Raw genomic sequence first — 24,817 nt, 5'->3', positions numbered from 1 at the left:
CTAAATTTTATTATTCTTGCATTTCATTTTAAGTTAAACTTTTTCTTGAAACTTGAAAAGATCGATATATTCTTTCATTTGAGAGTTTTTCAAGTGTTGTTTACTTATAGCAAAGAGGTATTATTGGAAAAGAATAATAATATATGTTTATGTATATTTCTAACATCTATACACATGATGGAGATGAGGGAGGGGAGTTGGGTTTGACCCAAAGGTCAAGATCAACTCAACCCCACTCACCACCTCTCATGTCTCTTCCAAAATAAAAACATCGAGAGATGAGAGATGGGGGGCTTACTGACAGAACGAGGCAGAGGGAGATTGAGAGGCTGAGCAAGTCAGAGGAGACCAGCAGACAGAAGGAAGTGAGGTAGAGAGGAGAGAGAGTACGTGGGAGTAAAAGAAAAAAAGAAAAAGAGAAGCTGCAATTGCTGCAAGTGAAGAAAGAAAAGAAGAAGCTCACAGCAGCATCTGCAGGAGCAGAGAAGTAGGAAGAGGAGGACAGGAAAAAAGAAATAAAAAATTGCGTGAGAACCTATGCCAAGAAATATCCATATATGCAAATCATACAAATACTGATCACTTTATATCTACATGAAGTTATGAACACAGCTGTATGGAAATAGTTATGTGCGACAAGATATACAAATATATAAGAGCTCACATACGTTCTTACAGTAATATCTGTTGCTTTTGTTATTAATGGGTAAAAAAGAATGTATTTCTGAACTTTCTGCTGATGCTACATTGTTTTCCTCTGACTTTGTGTTTCTCAATGCGTAGGATGTTTGTTATGAACTATAATCTTGTGGTAAAGGTATTGCTGGACTGTACGCCATCTGGTCAACTTCCTGAATGTGTTGGTCAAAAGCTTAAAAGTACTGTAAGTTAGTAACTAATATGTAAACATTGAACTGAAAAATGCTCGTTGGATTATCCCCTCTAAGACTGAATGTGTTGGTCAAAAGCTTGAAAGTACTGTAAGTTCGTAACTAATAGGTATACATTGATCTGAAAAATGCTCGTTGTATTACCCCTCCAAGGTTGAATGTGTTGGTCAAAAGCTTAAAAGTATTGTAAGTTAGTAACTAATATGCAAACATTGAACTGAAAAATGCTTGTTGGATTATCCCCTCTAAGGACAATGGGTGTTTATCAAGTAACTGCTTATGTTTTCTTTTTTCCTGCTGCAACCTAAGCTTTAAGAACCTGACAGGTAAGGTGCCTAAACCTTTAGGAGAAGTGACAAATTTAAAGGTTCTTGTAAGGGTGTATGTTTTTAGATTACGGTAAGGTGCCTAAACCTTTAGGAGAAGTGACAAAGTTAAAGGTTCTTGTAAGGGTGTATGTTTTTAGATTACGGCTAGCAGTTATCCTGTAAAGAATGTTACAAGTATACGTTTGGTGTAGGGTTTTGACAAACAACAACCTTGCTGGCCCCATTCAGTATGCAGAATTGACAAGAAAAGATACACTTAAAGGGTATGTTTCTCCTTAATAAATGTGCTTTATCCTTCCAGAGTCAAATGTTCTAGCGTTGATGATGAAAGTGTTGTTTCCTATACAGCTTCATTTCTTTTGTAATTTTCTGTCCACTGCTAGGTTTATAGTTTGCTTGTTCTGATTCTGATTCATGGGCAGGTTGTACTGCCATGCATTATGTCTACAAGGAGTTGGTTGGGTAGACTTATATAAACATTGAATGGTCCTTTGTTTTGAGTTTGAATCACAATAATCAATTGAATGGTGATTATTTTTCTTGAAATACATTTGCATGCACTTGAAAATGAAAGTAATTCCTCTTCTCAGGATATCCACTCGAACTTGCTTGTCAAAATAAGTATTCATGTGCACACACATAACGTCATAAACACGGGAGAATGCCATATCTGAAGTTATATATAAGTAGTACACCCTTCATATTGAATCTGCAGATTAATTTCACTAGCTGCCGTTGGGGACTCAGGATCTGCAATTAATTTTCTTGTAGTAAAAAAACTTAATTATTTACACTAGGTAATGGAAATCGTGTTGCATTGAAACATTTAACTTCACTATCATTCCTGCTTCAAGTTATCTCAGTTTGCAGGCCCCAAGTGTAAAGGGCTTAGATGAGGTGACTTGCATTTATGCCTAGGTGATTTTCACATTCATAGTGGCATTACCATGCAGGGACTTGTCATACAATAGCTTCACAAACATGTCTTCTAATGCAGCAACTTCTTGCGTGCAACAAAGCCTGTGAGAGCCCCCATACAGTTTCGTGTTTTTCAGATTGTTTTCGTCCATTATGTTCCTCATTGTCGCTGACAATCACCATTACCATTCTTCAGCAATCTAGTTAAAAAGTGTGAAGGCACAGGAAAAAGAGTAAGCTTCGTTCTTTGCATTTTGGACTTTTAACAATAGAAATTTTTTCAGAATGAACAAGCAGCTGGTCTACTACTTGTATTAACATTTTTGTTTTACCTATTGATGCAGTAATGTGAGGTTATTCTCCTGGTTTTTCTTTCAAGCCCAAATTTGGAATTGTTCTTCCAATACCTGATTCCTTCAAATGACATTCTCATGGCTTTTGTTGACAGATTTTACTTTTCACACAAATTGCTGTAGCCAGGGTCCAGTTAGTACTGCAAACAAGTACGTTGTTGGGGGTAAGCCATTTTCTGTGCCTCAAGCAGAAGGTAAATTATATAGTACTGCCTGTTTTTGTGCAATCTAGCTGAAATACTATGGGTTCTGCCTCTATAGCGGGTCTCGATAGTTATAACTGATGATAAGAATTATAGCAACCAGGAAACAGTATTTTCATGTGTATATTCAGGTAAAGGCTCAAGTCGAACATGGGTTATTGAGAAAATTATTAAAATGTTGGCAGTCTATCATGAATTTCATTAGTGTGCGCGTATCAAATAATACACTGGAGATTCACCTTTTTTTGTGATAGAAAGGGCGGTACAGCGATTCCATGGTCCTCCTATGTCGGCTATTTCTCTAGAAGCTGGTAGGCTCTTTCATTCAGTATGGTTCCTTCCTTCATGTCAGATATGAAATATGTTTAAATGTTAAACGCTATAGTTAAGAGTCTAATGGTCGACCTTCCGCTAGGCTTTCCACTGCGCTCCTACAGCTTCCCCATTGCAATAGCAGGCGGCAGCTACCATAGCCGACAGCCGGCGACATCCAGCGACATAGGCAAACATTGGCAGCCTGGTAAGAGTGTGTGTGTCTTTTCCTTTCTAGGGACTTACAGATTTAGGGCAACGTATTTTCCAAATAGGGTCTTTTTTTTACAACACATGATATATATATATATATATATATATATATATATATATATATATATATCATGTGTTCATAGCATGGTCTTATGCGGTTTCCCTGTCAGTCATGGTTGGTCTTCGTTGATGGGTCTTACACGTCAGTAATAGGCTTTCCTTGATGGATGCACGTTAATTTCGTTAGTAATCCTTCCGGTTCATCTACTTTCACTTACGTTTTCTGTCGCCTTAGTGAATCTTCACTGACGCTTTACCCTTCGCCGAATTTTTCCACGTCATTTGGGGTTTTTTGGTAAACTAAAATTTATATGAAAGAGAATCCGGCCAAAAGAAATACCCTTTAATAAGCAAAACAATTTAATAATCAAAATAAAAACTAACTTCGCATGTACTACATCCATCTACACACATCTACAAACCGAGGAATCCGAAAATAAAAATTTTATTTCAATTAGCCAAATTTATTTGAGCAAGTTGCTATTATGATGGATGAAAATTAAATAACTGTAATGAATGCTTGAAAATTTAGGAATTATTTATGAAACTGCCGTTTTAATATGGATGGATATGGTTAGGACATTTTGGATTTACTATCTAATTTTGCAGCCGTCCATCTTAAGTTGGATGTCAAAATGGTGCATCATCCAGATGGTAAATTGGATCAAATCAATGTATTCGACCTTGCCTAAAAAAACTGAAGCATGCTCATCATATCGTAATGCAAGAAAGTACTAATACTCCATGAAACGGTTAATGCGTACCCTCTATGTGGGGCAAGTTCCCTCAAAAGCCTACGAAAGATACATTGCGCTTAAGAATCTTGATTTGATCTGGGCAAAAACGGATCAAAAATATCCAGTGCAGCGATGAATCAGAACTGCTGCAGGGTCTTTTCTAGTTAATTTCGTTTTTCGTTTCTTTAGTCGATTGACATTCATCTCTGCCATATTTCCATTAACTAATTTATCCCTAACTTCAACTTTAATTGCTCCAAATTGATATTTAGGGACAAATCTGACAACTAAAAAAACATTTTCTTCCACAGTAGTGACCTAATCCGAGCTTTAAAAAATGAACGATGAATGAATTGGTAGCAAGTTATACAGATAATCCTTACATAACCTAAACTCGTTTTATTTAGTCCCTAACTATAGTAAATCGATAACTATGACTAAAGTAACATAAAAAGATTGATTCGTCCTAATAGTCGAATATGAACTATAGATTTGTCAATGTTCAGAATAAGGTGTGACCAAATGCGTCAATCGAATATAAGTCAATCATGTATTTGGCCAAGAACAAAATAAAAAAATCGAAGTGCGACAATTAATGCGTGAAACACATGAGTTTTATACAAAGTAATCCCTTCGTGTACGTAATATCAGAATCCTCGTTTATTGTCTCATATGCACACACACACACATGTTATTCTTTTGTATCTTGTTCTTATATTAATTCCTAGATCAAACCACCTATTTGATCAGGGCATCCCGGCGTTCTAAATCTTTTCGTACTTTGAGGTCGCTTGATCTCATGATAAATCTAACTAACGATCATGTCCAGAAATATACGTTCGGAACTTAAACAAGAATCATGAATGATGATCAAGCATGAATTAAATTTTATATATGAATTTAATTTAAATCATTTGTCTTAGCCATGTTGCTTTGTTGGGTGGAGTATCAGAAACCGTAGCCCGCTATGGAAACAGTGGGGCGCAAAATGCCTATACGAACAAAATTCGTTATTGCAGAATAGGGATATCATACCAAAGGGATATTTATGAATGATGAAAAATATAATTTAAATTGCTGGTTTACACAAGGTTTACTTTACCTTTTCTAATCTAGCATTGATGCTTGATATTAATTAAACAACGTAGAGTTTGTGTAAGGGAGTTGTTGAACTCTGTGAGCCTAGCCATACTCTATGAGGTCCGGAGGTGTGAGATTCGCTAGATGGGCTTGGATCCAGGCTAAGTCGAACATAGGTGAGGAAGTGTCCTCTCTGCACTTGATGCAACAACTACCACATTGGTGGATGCAAGGGGTTACTGGCAGGGGCCAATGTCCAATCCCTCGCATTTGAAATTATAGCTTGATCTGCAACAAAATATTTCTACCTCCGCCTTTGAACTACCATGCTATTGGGAAGCAGTCTTGTGGGGAAGAAGGGGGGAAGGCCGGAACCGACTTTAAGAGATTGATAGAGGAGATAACTGAACTAATGTACAAGCTGCTGCATGCACACAAGCTTCATATTCACACTGGCAGTTTTCATTACTTCGTGAAAAGTTATATCTAAGGTTGCGCGGTCCAGATCGATATGGTTTCTGCATTTCTAGGCTTTTGTAGTGAGGCTACCTAATTATGATGCCATGTCATTTTCAATATTTGGTTTGAAAAGAGAGGAGAAACAGTGATGGGCTATAATAAACAGGCACTTATGACAAGTTATAGGGCTTTGTCCAAAGTAGGTGGCCTCAACCCAAATCATGAAGTTCTTATATATGACATGCAAGGAGCCCCCTACCAATTCGTTTTTTAAGATGCAAGGAGCTTTTTCTTCTTATCCAAAGCTGTCTACTAACTATATGTTTCTATGGCAAATTTCTGTAACCGGGTTAAACTACACCTACTCCCTTGGGCCTGACTCCTTGTCGACTTAAAAGTGTTGGAGTGTAAAACCTGATCTATGCTAATAGCCTTCTCTTATTTTTGGGCTTTCTAATCTTTTGTAAGAGCATTTATGTAATTTTGCCATTTACAGGTTTGCCTTAATTCCACGAGGAGGCAATTCCTCGTATTTTTTGGATTTTTCTGTGATAGTGAAAAATCCCCCTTTCTCTTGTTCTAAAGTCTAGGGCTGCTTCGGGACCTAGGACTCAAACAAAAGTCTCTCGCTTACTTACTGATAAACGTCATCTCCAGCATCTTTCATGGGTCCGTAACTTTTTTTTCTAAAATTGTTTAATCAAATTTTAATAGTAATTAGGCATAACAGATTTGGCATATTAAGACAATGATTAAGAAACGAAAATTAAATACTCCTTGTGTTTGTCGCATAATCTTAGCCCGTGTTCATCCTTTGCATATATGAAGCATCAACAGAGCTGGTAAATGAAAGAAAGTAAAGGGAAACCCTAAATTCAGTTTCCAAACCCATCTAATTGAGCTTCCCAGTTCTTAACCTTGTACAAGCCTCACAGGATATCAATATTTGCACAACAATATCAAAGAAAGACACATAAGATATAAATAAACAATCTATGCAGTAGCCAAAGTCCAATATCTGTATATCTATAGCCAAATCACTATTCATGGTAGGGTGCCCTGTCTAGTGTTAGATAATCTGTTAATGAAGTCCAAGGCATTGCTGGTCATCTGAGCCAGCCCTTCAATACTAGACCTTATGTCCTGCTTCAGAAGGCCATTCATGGTGCCGCCAGCAAATCCGTCCATACATGTGTCGGCGGCGCTTACCCAAGTCTGGAGGTCGCTCATCAGCATCCCCCAGTTGGTGCTGCCCAGGTCCTCCATCTCCTTGAGTGACTGCTTCGTCAGATATATGGACTCACCCACATTCTCAATGCAGTCTCCCATGGCTCCAATCTCCCAATGAGTCATTGATCCCTTGTTCATCACTTTCAGCTTAGATATCAGGGCACATGTAGACAAGGCTTGGTCTAGGCTCACCGAGAGCGCGGCATGGGCCAACCTCCTTGGGCTGCGCTGGACCTCTCTGGCATGGCACCCAAGTGAGCGGTAGCACGCAGCCGGAAAGCGCGTCGCCCGGCAAGAGCTAAGAATGAATTTGTTTGTGGCAACTTGGAAGAGATTTCTGTGTGTGGAAGCAGAAGAGCAAACGAGTGTGGCTAAGAAGATGAGGGAGAAGAACTGTGTGGATGTGCACAAGGAAGCCATATCTTGTTAAGAAATCTTTTTGGGCAACTTCGTGCCAAGTTGGGCTTTTATAGTCTGACTTGTGGATAAAGGTAGAACCAGAGTTTGTGCATCAACTTGGCGCAAACATGCATCATAGAAGCAGATCAGGAGAATTCAAGTAAAAATTGATATGCCAAGATAATTCAAGTAGAAATTGGATATCTGTTTCTAGGAGACAAGATAGAGCCGTTGCTAAACTGAAGTCGTATGCATTTTCCGATAGTGATTTCGAATGATGTGTGTGGGTCATTTGGGAGAGGAGGTGGCTGTTCCGGGAACGTCCACCGGCCGGATTTTGCTAGTTATTGGCCGGAATACTGAATGGATTAGGCAGTTGCGGCAAAGAAAATAAAATCCGATCAAGTATAGAATCTGATAAACCGTTTTCAATGTGTGACTGGATCCTTACACGGACTGATTCTAAAATTTGATAACAATCCAAATCTAACTATATGTCAATCTGGATCCTCAGTCGGATCCTACCATATCTGAGATCGAATCCGACTCTGAATTCCACAAGATCCAATTTGGTGAAAACGGAATCAAATGGGATGGGCTGCCTATTGGACTGAATTGTTTTGATGAATATTGTTATATATTTTTATAAATTAAAACCCATTTAAAATAATTAAAAGTTATAAAACCATATAAAATAATTAAAAGTTAGAGACATTCTAACCTTTTTTAGAAATAATAAAAAATTTGTAATAAACGGCACATTCTTTTTGGCCGAGGGATAAAGTTTGCCCGGAGATAGACTCCCTCCTTTATCGACGTACAAGACAAAATGATCTACATGAGCCAACGAATCGAATTTATTTCAGGCAAATTTCTCTAGCGCGTCGTTGTCGAAGTTGGCGCCGCCTACATGGCGTAAGTGGATCTTTTCCAGCCTCGGTGAGCTTTATATATATATATATATATATATATATATATATATATATATATATATATATATATATATATATATATATATATATATATATATATATATAAAGAGCCGAAAAAAATTGAAATATGTAATAAAATTTAGAAATAAGAAGTTCCCTAAATACAAAAACAAACCGTAGACACAAAATAGATACAAAATACGAGAAGAGAATATACAAGCTAGTAGCACAATCATGCCACTTGTTGGATGTTGCTAGATGCTAAAATTTTTACAAATTGTCGCTAAAAACATTTTTGCAATGGTTTATGGTGAGTTGAGTATGGTCCAACCATCCATCATGGTCTAGGTGCATTGATTTTTCCTATATATATATATAACTTTATTAAATTATATGTGATCAAATTCACATGGACTTAGCTCGAACTCTATTTTTCAAATCCAAATTAGAATTCAACCAAAGAGAGATCTGACATTTGTATGGAATGGTGTTGAATCTTCACTGGATCCTGTCATTCACCAACTTCAAATTCAAATTTTGTTCAAAACTTAATTTGATTCTTGACTACCGTAACATCTAACATGTTTATATCCGTTCAAGTTACTTTTTTTTCGTAGGTCCCTGTCAATCGTGAATCTGCACACCGAATTCTAACTTCATCTGTAATCGGTTCTTGTCTCTCTCTTTTTTTTCACCAAATTGGGCTAAACCGTTTAGAATTCAAAACATCCACTGGCATTCCTACCTTTCTTCCTCCTAATCTTCATGTTGAAGTTGGAAAGTGGTTCTGGTTCTGCGTTTATCGATTGAGGTACATGATGACTTTCTTTCCTTTGTTTTCTTAATGCTAGCAAATTTAGCCAATTTTGGACCAAAATCATTGAGGGAAAAGATCAAGGCTTGCTTCATCCATGAACAAGTAAAGGAGAAGGGTCTTAATAACTTGTCAAGAAGTTAATCCTTTTGTTTCAAAAAGTTTTTTAAGAAAACTTTTTATTCTTGAGTTGCATGGACAAGAAAATATGATGGAGTTGATTGTTGCTGGCACTTCGACATTGGCTCTGACCTTTTCTTACCCTTAAAAGTTTGGTCACTGGAACTTAAGACTGGGCATTGGATTGGGCCAGGCCGTCCCAAGGCTCGACAAAGCTAGACTTAGATGGACTCAAAGCCCTTGCTGGTGGCCCAAGCCTGGCTCTTTTAGTCATTAGACTAGATCTAATCGTCGTCCTCGGGTACCTAATTCGAATGTCAACCTGCATTGCATTTGAAACCCTTTTAACATTTCATATTTTAATATCTCAAAAACCTTTGGCCAAAAACTTTTAAAGGAGTCATAGACAATATACAAGGGGTTTCAAAGGCAATCATTAGTGATGCATATAGGTAAGGACGTCATGCTGAGACTTAAGTATATATCAAGTGGATTCGGGCTCACAGTACTTAACTCGAGCCAGCTCAACCCAATGATTTTAACCAGCTCAAACCCGACCCATCACGGGCCGAGTACCCAACTATCCAATGGGTAGCAGGCCCATTACCCACCCTTTTTCAAATTTATCGTTTATATTCGATACGTGTAATTAAATGTTGTTCTTTGGAGAGTGATTTGCTTGGAATATAAATTTAAAAGATCAGATCTCAAATTTTTACATGCAGTTAGATTTGGGTGTCTAGCAAGATCGTGGAAATTTATTGTTTATATTGGATACGTGTAATTAAATGTTGTTCTTTGGAGTGATTTGCTTGGAATATAAATTTAAAAGATCAGATCTCAAATTTTTACATGCAGTTAGATTTGGGTGTCTAGCAAGATCATGGATCCATCTACATCCATTTCAGCATGAGTAATACCGAATCCAGAATCCAAGTACCAATTGGAAATGAGTTCACTGATCAGACGATTTAGATTTAGATCCAAATCGAGCAACCGAATTATATCCAAATCATTACCAGCTCCGACTCATGACACGGTTTGAGTATGAGATGCGGTGGGTCCATTCGTACGGACGTGTCTGATCCCGTCGGTCCGCTTGTCAGATATATCCAAATAGGTTCGGGGAGATCGTGCCCGGGTGTTGGATTTCCTTCACGGACCTGAGTCTCATTGACCCGACTCGTGATCCAAATGTGATGTCATGTGCAGAACGCCTAAAAATGAAGAAACTATTTGCACAAAACAGCGAAACATGGGCGAACATTAGGCCCCCTTTCGTGAATAACCGATAGTTAGCATGCCTTTCTGGAATTAGGGTATCCTTTTGACTGAAACGCAGTAGAAGGTGCTAGAAGCACCGTCCCCACGAACTGAAAACCTAAAGAGCGAGAGCGAGACACAAGGACAGAGAGAGAGAGAGGGATGGATGCGGCGAAGGTGAAGCAATTGAAGCTCTTCGTAGAGCAGTGCAGGTCCAATCCTGCCATACTTAGCGACCCTTCCATCGCTTTCTTCAGGGATTACCTTGAGAGGTAAATTTTTGGCTGTGTCACCAAATACCACCATTCCTCCCTCTTCTCTTCTTCACTTCTTTCTGCCTCTCTCTATTGGTTGGTGATTCTTGGTTTTACTTGTGTCATTTCTCTTTTTGTTTTTGCTTCGGAACATGGTGTTCTTTTGATCAGCCTAGGCGCTAAGCTCCCTGATGCTGCTTACGGGCATGAAGAACCTTCCAAGTCCCATGGTGAAGTGAGTTCTTTTTCTTTTTGGCCAAAACTGCATCTGTCATTGTTAGCTTTTTTTTTTTTATGTGGTTATAGTTGGTGTTTCGAAAAGAAAAATGCTTGGATTAATGGCAAAATGCAACTGTGTAAACTATTGTTGTTGGAGACAATAGTAAACTGGCAGCGATTTGTTTGCAGATACTGCATTGTCTAGAAGAAATTTTGTGCTTTTGATCAATATGGTATATTTCTCTTGTTTCAGTTCATGTGTTCGGGTCATTTTTGTTTATTAAGAAAGCATTGCGAGTCTTCTTTGTAAAATAACTTCGGAAGTTCTTCAGGAAATGTCAATCACGGATGATTTACTGAGAGGTGAGTTCTGTGTAAGGCTTTCATCGTGTTGTTCTAATGGTGGTCATCACATACCCATTTTGTTACCTTCATGGGTGGCATAAGTGGCGTGATGTTAGAGGATCTGTGTATGGAGAATTTTTTGTTTTAACTAGATGAATAGGTGTTGTTTGGTCTTATCAAATTAGTCGTAGTGGGATGAGTAGTTGCGTTGTTATGTAGAATGTGCTTCATTCTTCTACTCTTTCGTGTGGATGAATCTAGACTTCTCTCATCCTCTCTAAGGTGAGTTTTCTGGTGAAACCAGGGAACCACAGCCCCACCGGTAACTTGATTTATTCCTATTTCTGTTGACCTCACTTCTAGTGAATTGATGTCACATTATTAAACTGGCTTTGTAGAAACTGAGGTCAGATTAGATCATTAATGATTCATGAATAAAAAAACACTGAAAATGTGTGTTTACATAGCCAGAGACTGGCATTGCTCGACTAGTTCTAAAGTTCCCAGCCTTTGAGTCATTGGAAGGGCCTGATGATGATACGTTTGAGCTGTCATGAAGAAAAAAGATTTTCGTCAATGCTTAGTCTTCCATGGGAACTTTCTCCATTGTAATCTGGTTCTTTTGAATTGTATTTGATTCATTGTCTTCACTGCAGCAGGATGAAGGAGTGAGGCCTTGGAAAGCACTTTGGTTTATCATTTATGTGATGTAGTTCAGTATTTAGTCTAGATCATGCATATGGAATTTTTTTTGGATTTTCTCCTTGCATCTGTATTAATAGAGTGAGAATACAAACTTTCATCCTGTACATGAAGGATTGGAGAAACAGAGAATTGAAATCAACCACTGTTTAGAGTCTTTAGACTGTGGTTTCTTGTAACAATGGTGATGGTAGTTTTATATCGATGATAATTTTTTAGAACTCAAAATAGCTTTTCCAGGATTTTCTTTAGATGGAGATATCAACCTGCATTTACAGAGTTGTATATTGATTTTTTATTAGGTTGCTGAAAAAACTGAACCCATTTTTTATTCTGTTTCCAAAAAGAGAAGCTGATCTTGGTCTTATATCAACACATTGTTCTGGGATACTGCTTCCGAAGGACCGATGTAGATATGAATGATGTTTAAGTCATAATCATGCATTGTCTATTTTTTATCTTGACCAAAGGAGTCCATCTTTGTTCTTTCCTGAGGACTATACTTTTGATTGGTTACAATAGAAAAGCCAAGTGCCTGATGAAGGTGATGAAGATATGCAAGACCTTGAAGAAGAGGGTATTCATGTCCAAGAAAATGAAGAAGAGCCTGAAATAGTTGAGTCAGATATTGAGCTAGAAGGTGAAACTGTAGAGCCAGACAATGATCCTCCTCAAAAGGTAATAATTTCCTCATTGTGAGAATTTAAACTGTACATATTATTACAAGGTTGCACATGCATATTTTTGGTTTTCTTTATCTTGTGTATTCAAAGTTGTTGGTTCTCAGCTTGTTTAATTCTACCATTCTCTCTAGATGGGAGATCCATCTGTTGAGGTAACTGAAGAAAGCCGTGATGCATCCCAAATTTCAAAGGCAAAAGCTATGGAGGCGATTTCTGAAGGTAATTATATACCAATCTGGTTTCTGCTTGTTTCCTATTTCTGTCCCATTCAGTTTCAGCGTATTTTTTTCTGTTTGTTTCACTGTTATCAGGTAACCTTGAAGAAGCCATTGATCACCTGACAAATGCTATTGTATTAAACCCCACGTCCGCGATAATGTATGCAACTAGAGGTCAGTCTACTTTCTGATTCTACAATGATATATGTAACTTTGAGTTCTTTTACTTTTAGTAATTTGCTGTATTTTGATGGTTTCGATACAAACTTCTTAACATATATGATTTGGAACAGCTAGTGTATACATTAAAATGAAGAAGCCTAATGCTGCAATTCGAGATGCCAATGCAGCTTTGGAGGTAAAATTTATGGCAATTGTTTGTGCCTTTAAGTTCAGAAAAGAATCTGTTTCAAATATGTCTCTTCTCCTAGTTTCATGTCAGCACGACGGTACACTTGATTTATGAAGCATAATTCCTCAGATAAATCCTGATTCTGCTAAAGGCTACAAATCTCGTGGCATGGCACGTGCAATGCTTGGTCAGTGGGAAGAAGCAGCTAAGGATCTTCATGTTGCTTCAAGATTGGATTATGATGAGGAAATTGCTGCTACACTGAAGAAGGTATGATGTTTAATGATCAGACATGGTTGCATCAAAGTTGAACTATTAGGATGTAGCCTATGGATGAAAAATATTATGAACATAAACTTCTTTGTCAATTCAGTTCTCAATATCGTTTTTTATTTGGTTTCCTTTGGTTATGGCATGACACTTGCAGGTTGAACCTAATGCTCATAAAATTGAAGAACATCATAGAAAATATGAGCGCTTACATAAGGAAAGGGAGGAAAGAAGACTAGAACGTGAGAGACAACGTCGCAGAGCCGAAGCACAGGTGATTAAGTTGTTAAGTTTCAAGCAATAACAGAGATTTGCTTTGTTGTTTGCTGAGAATGTGTTTGGTGGTCTGTTTTGTTGCCAGGCTGCATATGAAAAAGCAAAGAAGCAAGAGCAGTCCTCTCCTAGAAGGCCAACTGGTGGCATGCCTGGAGGGATGCCTGGTGGCATGCCTGGAGGGATGCCTGGTGGAATGCCTGGAGGTTTCCCCGGTGCTATGCCTGGAGGAATGCCAGGAGGTTTCCCCGGTGCTATGCCTGGAGGAATGCCAAATATTGACATGAGCAAGATTTTGAATGTAGGTGGTTCTTGGTTTTGTTTCTGTGCTATATCACAAAATCTTGTCAACTGCACCACTTAATTTGATCGCCAGGCACTAACCAAGAGTTGATTGTTGCATGCAGGACCCTGAATTGATGGCTGCATTTAAAGACCCAGAGGTCATGGCTGCTCTCCAAGATGGTTAGTTTCTATTCGACATTTATCTTGGTATTGTGCTGTCTAAAGATGCTTGGTTGATGCATGCATGCTCCCCCATTTTATTTTAAAGGTGTCTGAAGGAGCTAAACGTAACTGAATTTTATGTTGTGTTGGCAAAACAATTGGGTCATCAGTAGGACTATTCGCTCTCCTTTTTTTTCCCTTGAGAAGTCAGTTTCTCTTTTATTTCATATTTGTAGGAAAACATTGAATTGAATAATCGGACGAGATGCATTGTTTTTTTTTTCACTGTTGTTAAAGGCTTTTGCGTCATAAACTGCATATAAGCATAATGTGAAATCTCACTTCAGTATGATGTGCTCAAACAAAGTTTGCTTGTTCTTATGCAGTGATGTCAAATCCAGCTAACATAGCCAAGCACCAATCAAACCCCAAGGTAGCACCTGTCATTGCCAAGATGATGGGCAAGTTTGCAGGAGACAAGTGAGATAAGTTTGGCGTAGATGAATTCCTGCGTACACGGTATCCTACAACTTTTGTTGCTGTTGTGAGTCTTCTTGCTGAAATAGGGTGTGGTGTAAAAGTCTTTCTGATTTTATACCCTTCATGGAAGCATTTCATATAAAGAACAGCGTAGAAGTGTGCATTTGTATTTGAGGCTTTCGTTGTGATGTTGAGGATGCCGTTTCATGTTGTAAACCGTAAAATGGTTGCTGATAATAAAATCTGCGATTTATTTATGGTTCTCAATGTGTGGTTTACTTAAACCATTGTTGCAAATACTTTTCTTGGCTTCTGGCAGGGGTTCCCTGAAGAGTCTTTTGCTTTTAATTTTGTTTTTCTCTTGGGAAAACCTTAGGAAAAAAATATGTATAAGTCTATGCAACGGCAAAAAAAGTATGAAAAGGTGAATTTTTATATTTTTTCTTACAAAGACATTGGAAGGTATTTGATAGGTTTTTCTTTCAAAAGAACAAAAGGTATAAAGATATTTTTCAGCTTAGCCTCCTTCAATTTCAAGTATAAAAATCTCAACTTTCTTGCTTGTTGCTCCGTTGGCAAGTAGGATTCAATAAATACTCGTCTACAGATGTTAAGCATTTCAAAAATCTGACTACCTATGTTGGTTGGATCAGATTCAACCGAATGTATGTGATCTGGTGGTTGTTTTGTGATGGATTAAGCATTAAAGTAAGTTTGTTAAGACAATTTTATTTCTAAATATACAGTTTGTGCATTTGCTGAGGATGAAGTTGAGAATTATTTTTATTGAAGTGCATTAATGCGGAGTCGCTAACAAAGAACTGTCATTAGAAGCTTGGTTAGGCAGTAAAGCGTTGAAGTAGTTGAAAGCCAGGACATGGGGAGCCAAATGCAAGATTTTCTTGATCTTTTATTTTTTTTTAAAAAAAATTCTTCGAGTACCATGACATGCATGCATGTGGTGTTTATTGACTCAAGGATTGAATCTCATTGGGTTGAGTATATCACCTTATACAGTCACATTTTACTAAAGCCATTTGCAATATAGAAATTACCAGGCCAGTAGTTGATAAAACCTTTGCAGGTGGAGATGCAAATGAACCAGATATATCCCGCCCCCATTTGAAATCTATTTAGAAGAATCTAGTGAACAAATTAACTTTGGGTAGTAATAAATATCGATTTGATACGTAGTTCCATAACAAAATCAAAACCCGAAAATGATATCTGACTGATAACTGGCAGAGAACTGCCCAAGTTGGCATATAAAATTGAATCCTATGTTAGATTCAGTTTTGGGTTTAAAAATGAGATCCAAATCTGAGTTTGCCTTGGAATAATCCTTCAGCCAATTCGGTAGAGATTGAATCCGCCTGAGTTCAAACGGTTTATATTCCTATTTGCTGCAAAAAAAAAAAACCCGAAAATCTGTATTTATTTTACTTCTTGGGACTAATTTCCCTCTAATAAGAAAGCTTTTCGCATTTTATTTGATGGCTGGAAAGTGGAAACTTTTTTCTGACAATGTATTCTTTAGAAAAAGTTATGCTTACTAATCAAACAATGAAGTACCAATTTGAAACTTTTTAACATCTAACGATAAAACTTGTGTGTTTTGCTGTCTTTTCCGGTTCCCTGTTTTAGGACGGACTTTTTCCTCGAAAGCTTTTTTCAGAAAGATGCTTTCCGGAAAATCTTTGGAAGGCAATCAAACACCCTAAAAACTAAATTACCTTTTTAAGTAATGTGTCTTTTTTCGCTTATCATTCTTGTATTCTCTTATTGGGGGTGTTTTAGACATTTAAGTGCCCAAACATCCGATTCAATGTTGGTGGTAGCCAGAACACATAGCCTTCTGGTATTAACTTTTTAGCTTCACTCCATGAAGAAAGAGACGGCCTTTTATGTCCTTAATATAAAATATCATGGCTTGTGAATAGCCGCCCCTCAGAAGTTTGACACAAAAGATAAATGGTGACCTGCCAACTTTGGTTCTGGTATATATATATATATATATATATATATATATATATATATATATATATATATAGAGAGAGAGAGAGAGAGAGAGAGAGAGAGAGAGAAGGTAGTAGGTTGCCTCAAAAATGAGTTTTTGAGCACAAGCGTTTCCTTGTGCAAATGACAAAGTGAACAAGTTGAATTTGGAAATTAAGCACCTTGTTATCTTAGGGGTAGTTTGGCATTCATAAAATTAAGCACCTTGTCATCTCAACCCTCTACTCTCAATGCTCATTTTAAGCCAATGTAACCACTTCTTGTTGTTTGAGCTGATTTCTACCCAAAAACAGTGAGTAAAATCAGAGATTTGCAGAGCTAAATACAGCACCTCTGTTTCAGGAAAACCAGAAATAAGTGTTCTACAAAATGTTTGGACTGCAAGTCTTCGTGCATCTCGCTCTTACCACCTACCAACCTTCCTTAATTCCACCCCAGCTTAGACCATTTCCCAAGAATAATACCACCCCTAGTCTAACATCTTATATCTGTCAGCTCTTCCAATCTATGATTAAAAGGCACTTTGGTACATTCCAACCAAATTGGTCCTACCATGCACACTATGTTCTTCCGCTTGTCCTTATGGAAGCATCGATTTCTCCACTTCCAAATGCACCCAACCACGTCTTCAAAACAAATTCTCCATCACCTCATGATCCAGCCCCTCTTAAAACTACAATTATATCATCTCTTTAATAACTCAGATAAGGGACCCCCACTGCCCATCCTCCTGCCAAACTTTTTGGACACTAGCTGCCAAGATAAACACACTACTAGCTTACATTTAAAGAACAGATGATGACTAGATTATTCTGCCTCACAGCAAATCTGACATCTGTTTGCAAGGTTCAGGCCCTTTTTCTACTGTGGATCAAGCGTCTGAAGCCTGTCATAAACCGCTGTAAATAAGAACCATCTTCCTCTAGGGTGAACCTCCTTGTTCCATATGAATTTTCTCCACAGTTCCTCTGTCTGTTTCACTATTGCAGCTTCCCACAAGTCTCTCGTTTTCAATCCTTTAACCAGGCATCCCTCGAACCTAAGTACATCTGGACCGTTCCTCAATTGTGGGCGAGCCATCTGCAGACACTGAAAAATCTGTCCAAATTCTGGGACCAGCCATCATCTGTGTTCAAGAATTGGTTGATGGACATCTTGCTAGTTCTTTCAAACAACACCCACTCGACAGTCGAGACAGATTCTGCTAAAACTAATCCTCCCCAATTATCACACCATATCTTAGCATCGCCCCTTCTAATTTGCCAAGCTGTCTTGTGCTTAATCAGACGCCACGCCAACATAGAATGCTTAAAAAACCAAGTCTGTTTAGAACTCGGCCTAATGACCCACAGGGCTCCTGGCTCCACAGACCTTTTGAAGCAGAAGCGAACCAACTTGCTTCGCGAAGACATAGCTGTAAGACTCATTTGATTAGCCATGCAAGGGCCCAATCCTCTATGCGGATAAGAGCGATTCCGCCCTCGGAGTAAGGCCTGCAAGCCTTGTCTTCAGCTATGGCGAATTTCTTGAGGGGGTAGTTTCCTCCTTTATTTACTTTTACATGCATCGAAGGATGGTAACGTAACCAGGAGCAATAATCAGTGCGCCGAACGTCCAAATCATGCCTACGACATTAATTGAGGGCTTCAAAAATATAAATGCTTGATGCCATGTGGGGTCTGAACTGCCAACCGTAAAGTCCAATCAATTCAGAAACTCACCGAAAAGAGTTACATTGAAGATGCCCCATGTACATAACAGGTATACCAATTGAATCTTTGGCACTATTTTCACGTGAAATTAGAAAAAAACGGAAGCCTCTGTTATTATATACATTTCCCGCTTAAGTAGAGCTGGCGAATGAAATTATGAATCGAGAAGCATGCATCTCGACTGATCTTTCTTTCTCTAGGTAATGTTCTTATTTGTCAAGAAAGTGAAATTTGCAATGCAAAGGTCCACATTCTGTGTGTTCGTGTTTCTGTGTACATATATAGGCATAGTTCAAAGATTACTTATATTTATATTGAAAGATGTGAACTGCATTTTAGATCAGGTGCAGAGAATTTGAAGCTTATATCCGTCGATTTGAGGTGCAAAATGAAAGATAAGATGCTAAAAGATTTTTCAATCAATTCATTGAAGGGACCCTCTTCAATGAATAAAGAGCCGAGAACCAGCAGCTCTATGTTCTCAGATTTGACAAAATAGAAAAGCAACATAATTCCATGCTTTTTAGCTGCGTAACCTTGGGCGGATTCTAACGAGAAAATGATGGGGAGCCAAGGAATTCATTTGATATATTACGTAGCATTTAATGCATTGCCAGCATGTATCCGTTCGTGGGCTTACCCACCCATCTCAGCATTTATTGACATGCTCGTGAACATCTTCCAAAGTGTTGAAGATGAATGATTTATGAAACAAAAATGTATACTGCCCTTTTGAAGAAATCTCTCAAGTTGGATTAACCATATCTTAGATATTAGGTTTTGAACTAAATTTCTCCTGTCGGATCTGAATTGCTTATTGATGTTCTTTGTCTCTAATGCAATTCTGGATTTTGCATGTAATTAAGTTCTTGGGGAAGAATAACACTGGATATCAAGAGAGAAGAAGAAGAAAACCGCTTCAGAACCCATGATCAATTCTCAAGATATAAATTATACAAGTGCCATGGACCGACAAAGGTAACACCAAAAGCCAAATTAGAGTCCAAGATGAAAGTAGTCACCAACACAAGCAAAGAAGAAATAAGCGCACAGCAAAAGTGAAAGCCTACAAGAATGAAACGAACAAGGAGTCACCACAAGTGTGAAATATAAATGCCACCCCATCCAGAAGAGTGATTATTTCAGTATGTAAAAGATGATGGCATCAGGCCCAAGGCTTCAACAACAGCGATGCCCACAGCAAACCAAGTGCCCACAGTGGCTTCAATGACCATGTCAACCTCAAAGCGCCATTGGTCTGCTTGTCTGAACCTGTAAAACCAGTCACGAGTTCAAGAAACCCAGTTAAAAGCTAGAAGCAGTCCATATTTCTTCAATTACAGTTAGAAATTAATTTGCACATTCTTTTGCCCCTTTTATTTTTGATGCGCAATGCAAGTAAGATTCTTCAACAGTCTGAAATTTCTAAAATTTCATCCATTGCAGAAAAGCTTCGGCAAATATATAACTAAAATAATCCAAGAGCCAGTTGTCATGCTTTGAACTGTCGATCAAATTGGGACGGTAAGATCTTCTTTAACTTTGGGAGTAAAGAAAACTTAAGGTCCAGAAATGGCGCTCTACCTGAATTTTTTTATACTACTGTGTGAATTCCATGATATTCTTGAAAACAGGAGAAGATGGGCAGCGGAGTGGGTGGTCCTCCCAACACGAAACACACGAGGAACCACATACGTGTGTCCTCAGCTGGCTTCTGCCGTCCAATTAAGGAAGCATTAATTAGGCGTGGGCGTAGACAGCGTTGTGCCACATTGAGATCATCACCCGCTTGATCCGCTCGATATTCTGATATGAAGCAGAGCAGCCATGGCTACAAGGCCTTCTACCTTCCTACCATTAAGAGGTAAAACGACCACAAGCAAAAACCAGACTGGACATGGCTCATGAACAAGGTGCCTGGCCCGTCCAAGTCACTTAGGCAAGAAGAAGCCTCCGTGACCTGCTCATCAGCTCTCAGATCAGATCATTCGAGATCCCTGAGACTGAAAGGAGTCTCAAAGAGAAGGCTTCGTAATGAATTACTGACAGAAGGAAAAAGAAAGCATCAATGGCAGTTAATCCGTCTAACCACATCCATGGATGAAGAGAATTCCCGTTTGCTTCCCCAACCAAACACTCTAACAGAGGAGCCTCTTCTATCCTCTTCTTCTTTGTACATCTTTAACTGTCAAAAACCCATCAACCTTTTTTAAAGTATGCTTTTCCACTGTTCATTTCTTTCCTGATACAAACCTGCTTCAAGGATCTCGTTGCCTAGGTTAATGTGATCTTTTCAAAACCTTTCTCGACCCCATTTTTCTATATTCCCCTTTATTTACTAGTGACATAGCAAGCATTAGAACAAGGAAAATGTGATTAAGTTTCCCGTCTTCTTAAACATCGCAGCTTTATAAACTCAAAGTTTACAAAGTGGTAGAGTTTCCACTTGGAGATCAGAGGCTTGAGCCAGCGTATATGGGCAGAGATTTTCTTTTTTTTTTTTTACTAAGGAAAGAAGTGGTCCTCTTTTTTCTTTTCTCAGAAGCATCAAAATGTGCAACATAACAGGAAATTAGGAGAACTTTCTTGAAGTCTGCAAGAGCTCTGTCTCTATTGCTACAGAGCATCTCAAGGTTAAACAAACGCTTTCCAAACTACAGCCTCCACAAACTCAAGTTCAGGTCTGCTGAGAATGTAATTGCGCAAGATTTGTGTTATTAAAACTCCACACAGGAAATCTCCTTAATAATGTAAACGAGAGAGATATATAAATAGAGAGAGAGAGAGAGACCTGAAGTTGGGGCAGGCACGCTGGCTGATGCTGGAGAAGGGGCAGACTTTGCTGGGGTGTGGCTGGAGGGGGTAGATGAGTTGCCTGAGACAAACAAAACCAACATAATATTCAGAGAGAGAGAGAGAGAAGCCTCTTCATCTTCTGCAGCAAAACCGCCACAGCCAGAAAGAGAAAAAACACACAAACACACACATACACGAGGGGAGGAAGGAAGGAAAAAAGAGAAAGTGAGGGGCTGTGGAGATGGTACCGGTTTTGCAGAGGGAGACGTCAGCGGGGACTTTGCAGAGGGTAGGGATCTCGAGAACCCGAGTCATGTTGAGGCCGTAGGACGAGACGGCGGAAGGATTGTTGTAGAGGGTGCAGAGGCACTTCAACTGGTTCTTCACTACGTTGTTGACGCCCTTGCAGCAGTCGCTCGAAGGCTTCTTCGTCGGGTCCCCAACGGCCTCAAGGCAGCCTTGCAGGCTGGGAGCCAGCTGCCCAATGCAGTCCGTCAGCTGTTGATCGTCAGCGCCGACCGTTCCAATGGCTGTCGCCATCGCCACCACCGTCAGAACCACCATCGATCTCCACACCGAACCCATCTCCTCCTACCCTTCAGGCCCTCTCTTCCTTATAACAGATCTCCGCTTCTCTCCTTCTCTCGCTCTGCACTCAGCTCCGCAGGAAACAAGAAGCCTCCGTCTAGCAGCCCACTTCTTCCAGAATTTATCAGCCTCGAATTCAACCCTGCTGTGGATTTTGACCAGCCATGACCAGTAATTGGCAGCCGGCCATGGGAATTCTCACAAATAAATGGCGGTGGGTCCATCGTAGACATGCCTTCTGCTTGTCCCACCTGCTTTGCGTTCACATCTCACACATCCCTCTCCTGGCAAACTTTTTTTCTGTCCCAGAAGAATTCCGCACTGTTCTTCAAAAAGATGTTCGGAAAAAAAATATATCAGGCCAATTTAAGAAACAAATAGTGAGTAAAAGGAGGAGAAAACTCTTGTGAAATTCACTATAATTGAATATCGTTGATATTTAAAAAAGCAACGAAGCTGAACATGCTGTGAAAAATTACATGAGAAGTGTTCAAAGTTGGTATCATAAATCGATTTCTACTTTCATCACTTAATGTGATCCACGGGCGTTGGGGATTTCACGTTCTCCAGAATGAAGGTGGAATAATTAAACGAGCGTTGTAAATTAGCTTCCAATCTCGTCATTTATTGTAATGCATGGGCGTTGGGATATTTTCACATGCTCCGGAGAGAGCGTGGAATCATTGAACGAGTTAATAAGCCACTGAGTGGGAGTTCATACTATTAATCAACGCCTAACCCATTAATTGTGGGGTTACAAATATTGGAGGAACGCCACTAAATTGAATTGATTCAAAATCTCACTGACAATTTTAATGGTGATGGTTGCTTGTATTTGTAAGCAAACTTGGAAAAAAAGGAAGAAATGTTTGTTGCGTCGAATTCAGAAAAAAAATAATATGGCCAACCAACCGATGGTTTTCACACTATACTCCCAACTCTCATTGATTTTCCTTCAAGAAAAGATTAAAAACTTTCCCACGGTTAGATGCATCTTCTTCCATAAATAAAAATGACAAAATACACAAAGCGACGGCATCTTTTGTCGCCGCGTAGCTGCCATGAGAGGAGAGGCCTTCATCTCTTCTTCCATGAGCGCAGTGCAGTGCAGCAGCCCCCTCGGATTTATTAAGCAGACGGCATTAATGGATCCACATGGGCCTCGCCCACCGCCCGTCTCCTCTCTCCCCCTTCATTTATTGAGATGTTCATCATCCCAACGCCCTTCAACATTGTTGAACTTAAATTAAGATTACTGAACCAACTGTTCATTATACTCTCTCTCTTTCCCCTTTTCTCTACTGTAATCTTGGTTTCAAATTGAGTGACATCGAGCGTGAGTTGTCCAGACGAAGGGCACGAGTTGTTCTCTGCATTAAAAAAATTATCGCTTGTAGAATTCTATGGGATTCCGTTCTTTATGTATATTATATTCAGCCTCGAGCCCAAATTGGTATTAATAAGATGGTTGGAGCACTGGTAGTGATTTCAGGAGCACTGGTAGTGATTTCAATGGCATCGGTCCCGGTGACCAATTGCCCTAAAAAAATAAAACGAAATCATTCTTCAAAATGTTCATCTTTTACCATCGAGAGCATGGAAAATAATAGTACTAGACCACTTAATGAGTAGGGTAAAAAAAAATGACATAACTATGAGAGAGGTAGCCGAAGAAATATTAAATGCATAAGAGGGCATTTATTTATAATATCATTTTGATCAAGATCTTTTAAATTGGATCCTTGTCACAGATATAGCAAGGAAATATTGAATTTATATTGTGTTTTAAAGAAAATTTTGCTATAGTTGGGTGATTGTTTGTCACATTGTTATCATGAACCAAATGACTGTTGGTAACTTTTCGCTTTTCTGAGCTAAAAGCTTGTTACGGTGAATTGCCATGTATTATAAGGGATGAGGGGTTGGGTGGTAACTTCAGCTTAGGGGTGAATACGAGCCATGTCTAGCTTGAGTTCAGTCAATTTGACCTCGACTCGGCAATTATGTGTTGATTCGCCCCTACCGAGCAGTGGAAAGTTTCATTAACCCCGAATTGAATCTTATTATGGAAGGATAGAGACTTAATGATTTATTCATTCGGTAATAAAATATATCCGATCTATCCACATCCCTAATTTTGCAAAGCACTGAATTCTGACATTCACTAAGAGTTATCAAGCCCAAATATCAGTTTGCGTTGGCTCTAATAGGCCTGGGGTTTTTTTAAAACCCAAATCATACATGGATGGATTCAAACCCGAATTATGTGAGGTGAAGAGATTTAGTCTCAAACCCAACTGATATAATCCAAGTGGAACACGTACACTAGATCGGATCAGATATCCTGGGAAAATTTATATCCCCGAAACCATGTATGTTCACCCGGACCTGGGTATCATGTATTCCCATGACATCTAGGGCCTGCGTAGGGAGGTCAGTGATTTCGAAGAAACAGCCAAACACAGGAGAAGTCACAATCTGAAAATTTTCCTATCTGGATTTTGATGTGTACCACACAATAGAATCTTTTGAAATATGTTAAAACCGTGAACTTGCGAGAGTTTGAAAAGTCAATAAACTTAGAAAATTAAACTTCTGAATCTGCATCCAAACGGGACCTTGTGTTTAAAGAGTTCTTCAAACTCGCCGCGTAGAACCCAAATCTGGAAGGATCTCTTTCTTTTCCATGATTTCTCTTTTCCTTTTACATTGAAATCACTAACAAGTGGCTGCCAGATTTCTTCGTGATAATCATAAAGGGCTTGTGTTGTCCACATGGGGTTGGAATTGGCGCTTAGAGATTCTTTTCTAGAACAAACAAGGAAAAGGTTTCCGCGTGTTGACAGCGTGCATCCACACCATCAAACTTTACAAAAAGTCGTTTGAGTTTTGACTGTATTAAAAAAAAAAAAGCCCCCGAAGTTTGAAGTTTTTGTTGCCCTCCTTTGGATCAAATTCAGACTTGAATATAAATGAAGAAATGTCTTTATCATATCCAAATCTGATTTTTAAATTGGCAATCTTAATCCTTCCTGGATTCTGCTTTTAAATATACAACCTAATGTAAACTGCATCATAATATGTTAAGAACTATTTGAAACTAAATCTAAATCTAATCGGATGTTTATTTGAAACCAAATATGTTTGGAT

The 24,817-nt window shown here is 38.8% G+C and overlaps 3 protein-coding genes and 1 long non-coding RNA gene across 4 annotated transcripts; 2 read left to right on the top strand and 2 right to left on the bottom strand.

Moving 5' to 3' along the window:
* Positions 1 to 795: 795 nt before the first annotated feature.
* Positions 796 to 3,189, top strand: LOC116253137 (uncharacterized). The gene is made up of 4 exons (XR_007573114.1): positions 796 to 1,482; positions 2,173 to 2,370; positions 2,586 to 3,004; positions 3,109 to 3,189. It is a non-coding gene; the product is annotated as an uncharacterized LOC116253137 (long non-coding RNA).
* Positions 3,190 to 6,338: 3,149 nt separating this feature from the next.
* On the bottom strand, positions 6,339 to 7,220 carry LOC116253437 (21 kDa protein-like). Its single transcript, XM_031628251.2, has one exon. It carries the CDS (start codon positions 7,202 to 7,204, stop codon positions 6,599 to 6,601), a length of 606 nt encoding a protein of 201 aa, XP_031484111.1. The 5' UTR covers positions 7,205 to 7,220; the 3' UTR covers positions 6,339 to 6,598.
* A 3,182-nt stretch (positions 7,221 to 10,402) lies between these two features.
* LOC116252086 (FAM10 family protein At4g22670) lies at positions 10,403 to 14,822 on the top strand. Its single transcript, XM_031626139.2, has 11 exons — positions 10,403 to 10,584; positions 10,738 to 10,801; positions 12,355 to 12,510; positions 12,647 to 12,734; positions 12,827 to 12,907; positions 13,027 to 13,091; positions 13,215 to 13,355; positions 13,513 to 13,629; positions 13,717 to 13,929; positions 14,036 to 14,093; positions 14,462 to 14,822. The coding sequence occupies exons 1-11, from the start codon at positions 10,475 to 10,477 to the stop codon at positions 14,557 to 14,559; spliced, it is 1,191 nt and encodes a 396-aa protein (XP_031481999.1). The 5' UTR covers positions 10,403 to 10,474; the 3' UTR covers positions 14,560 to 14,822.
* Positions 14,823 to 19,201: 4,379 nt separating this feature from the next.
* Positions 19,202 to 21,807, bottom strand: LOC116253701 (non-specific lipid transfer protein GPI-anchored 7-like). Its single transcript, XM_031628658.2, has 3 exons — positions 21,328 to 21,807; positions 21,075 to 21,158; positions 19,202 to 19,555 (listed from the first exon to the last, which is right to left on the bottom strand). The coding sequence occupies exons 1-3, from the start codon at positions 21,662 to 21,664 to the stop codon at positions 19,449 to 19,451; spliced, it is 528 nt and encodes a 175-aa protein (XP_031484518.1). The 5' UTR covers positions 21,665 to 21,807; the 3' UTR covers positions 19,202 to 19,448.
* Between the last annotated feature and the right edge of the window lie 3,010 nt (positions 21,808 to 24,817).

This window comes from Nymphaea colorata, chromosome 4, assembly GCF_008831285.2.
Source record: "Nymphaea colorata isolate Beijing-Zhang1983 chromosome 4, ASM883128v2, whole genome shotgun sequence".
NCBI classification, from domain to species: Eukaryota; Viridiplantae; Streptophyta; class Magnoliopsida; order Nymphaeales; family Nymphaeaceae; genus Nymphaea; species Nymphaea colorata.
The sequence above is the reverse complement of the archived record's forward strand: the minus strand, read 5'-3'. Positions and strand labels throughout refer to the sequence as shown.

Coding starts and splice junctions, on each gene's coding strand:
- LOC116253437 (XM_031628251.2), bottom strand. CDS start 7,204: ATGGCTTCCTTGTGCACATCCACACAGTTCTTCTCCCTCATCTTCTTA.
- LOC116252086 (XM_031626139.2), top strand. CDS start 10,475: ATGGATGCGGCGAAGGTGAAGCAATTGAAGCTCTTCGTAGAGCAGTGC. Junction 10,802..12,354: donor CTTCCAAGTCCCATGGTGAA/GTGAGTTCTTTT, acceptor TGGTTACAATAG/AAAAGCCAAGTGCCTGATGA. Junction 12,735..12,826: donor TATGGAGGCGATTTCTGAAG/GTAATTATATAC, acceptor CACTGTTATCAG/GTAACCTTGAAGAAGCCATT.
- LOC116253701 (XM_031628658.2), bottom strand. CDS start 21,664: ATGGGTTCGGTGTGGAGATCGATGGTGGTTCTGACGGTGGTGGCGATG. Junction 21,159..21,327: donor CGTCTCCCTCTGCAAAACCG/GTACCATCTCCA, acceptor TGTTTGTCTCAG/GCAACTCATCTACCCCCTCC. Junction 19,556..21,074: donor CGTGCCTGCCCCAACTTCAG/GTCTCTCTCTCT, acceptor CTGGTTTTACAG/GTTCAGACAAGCAGACCAAT.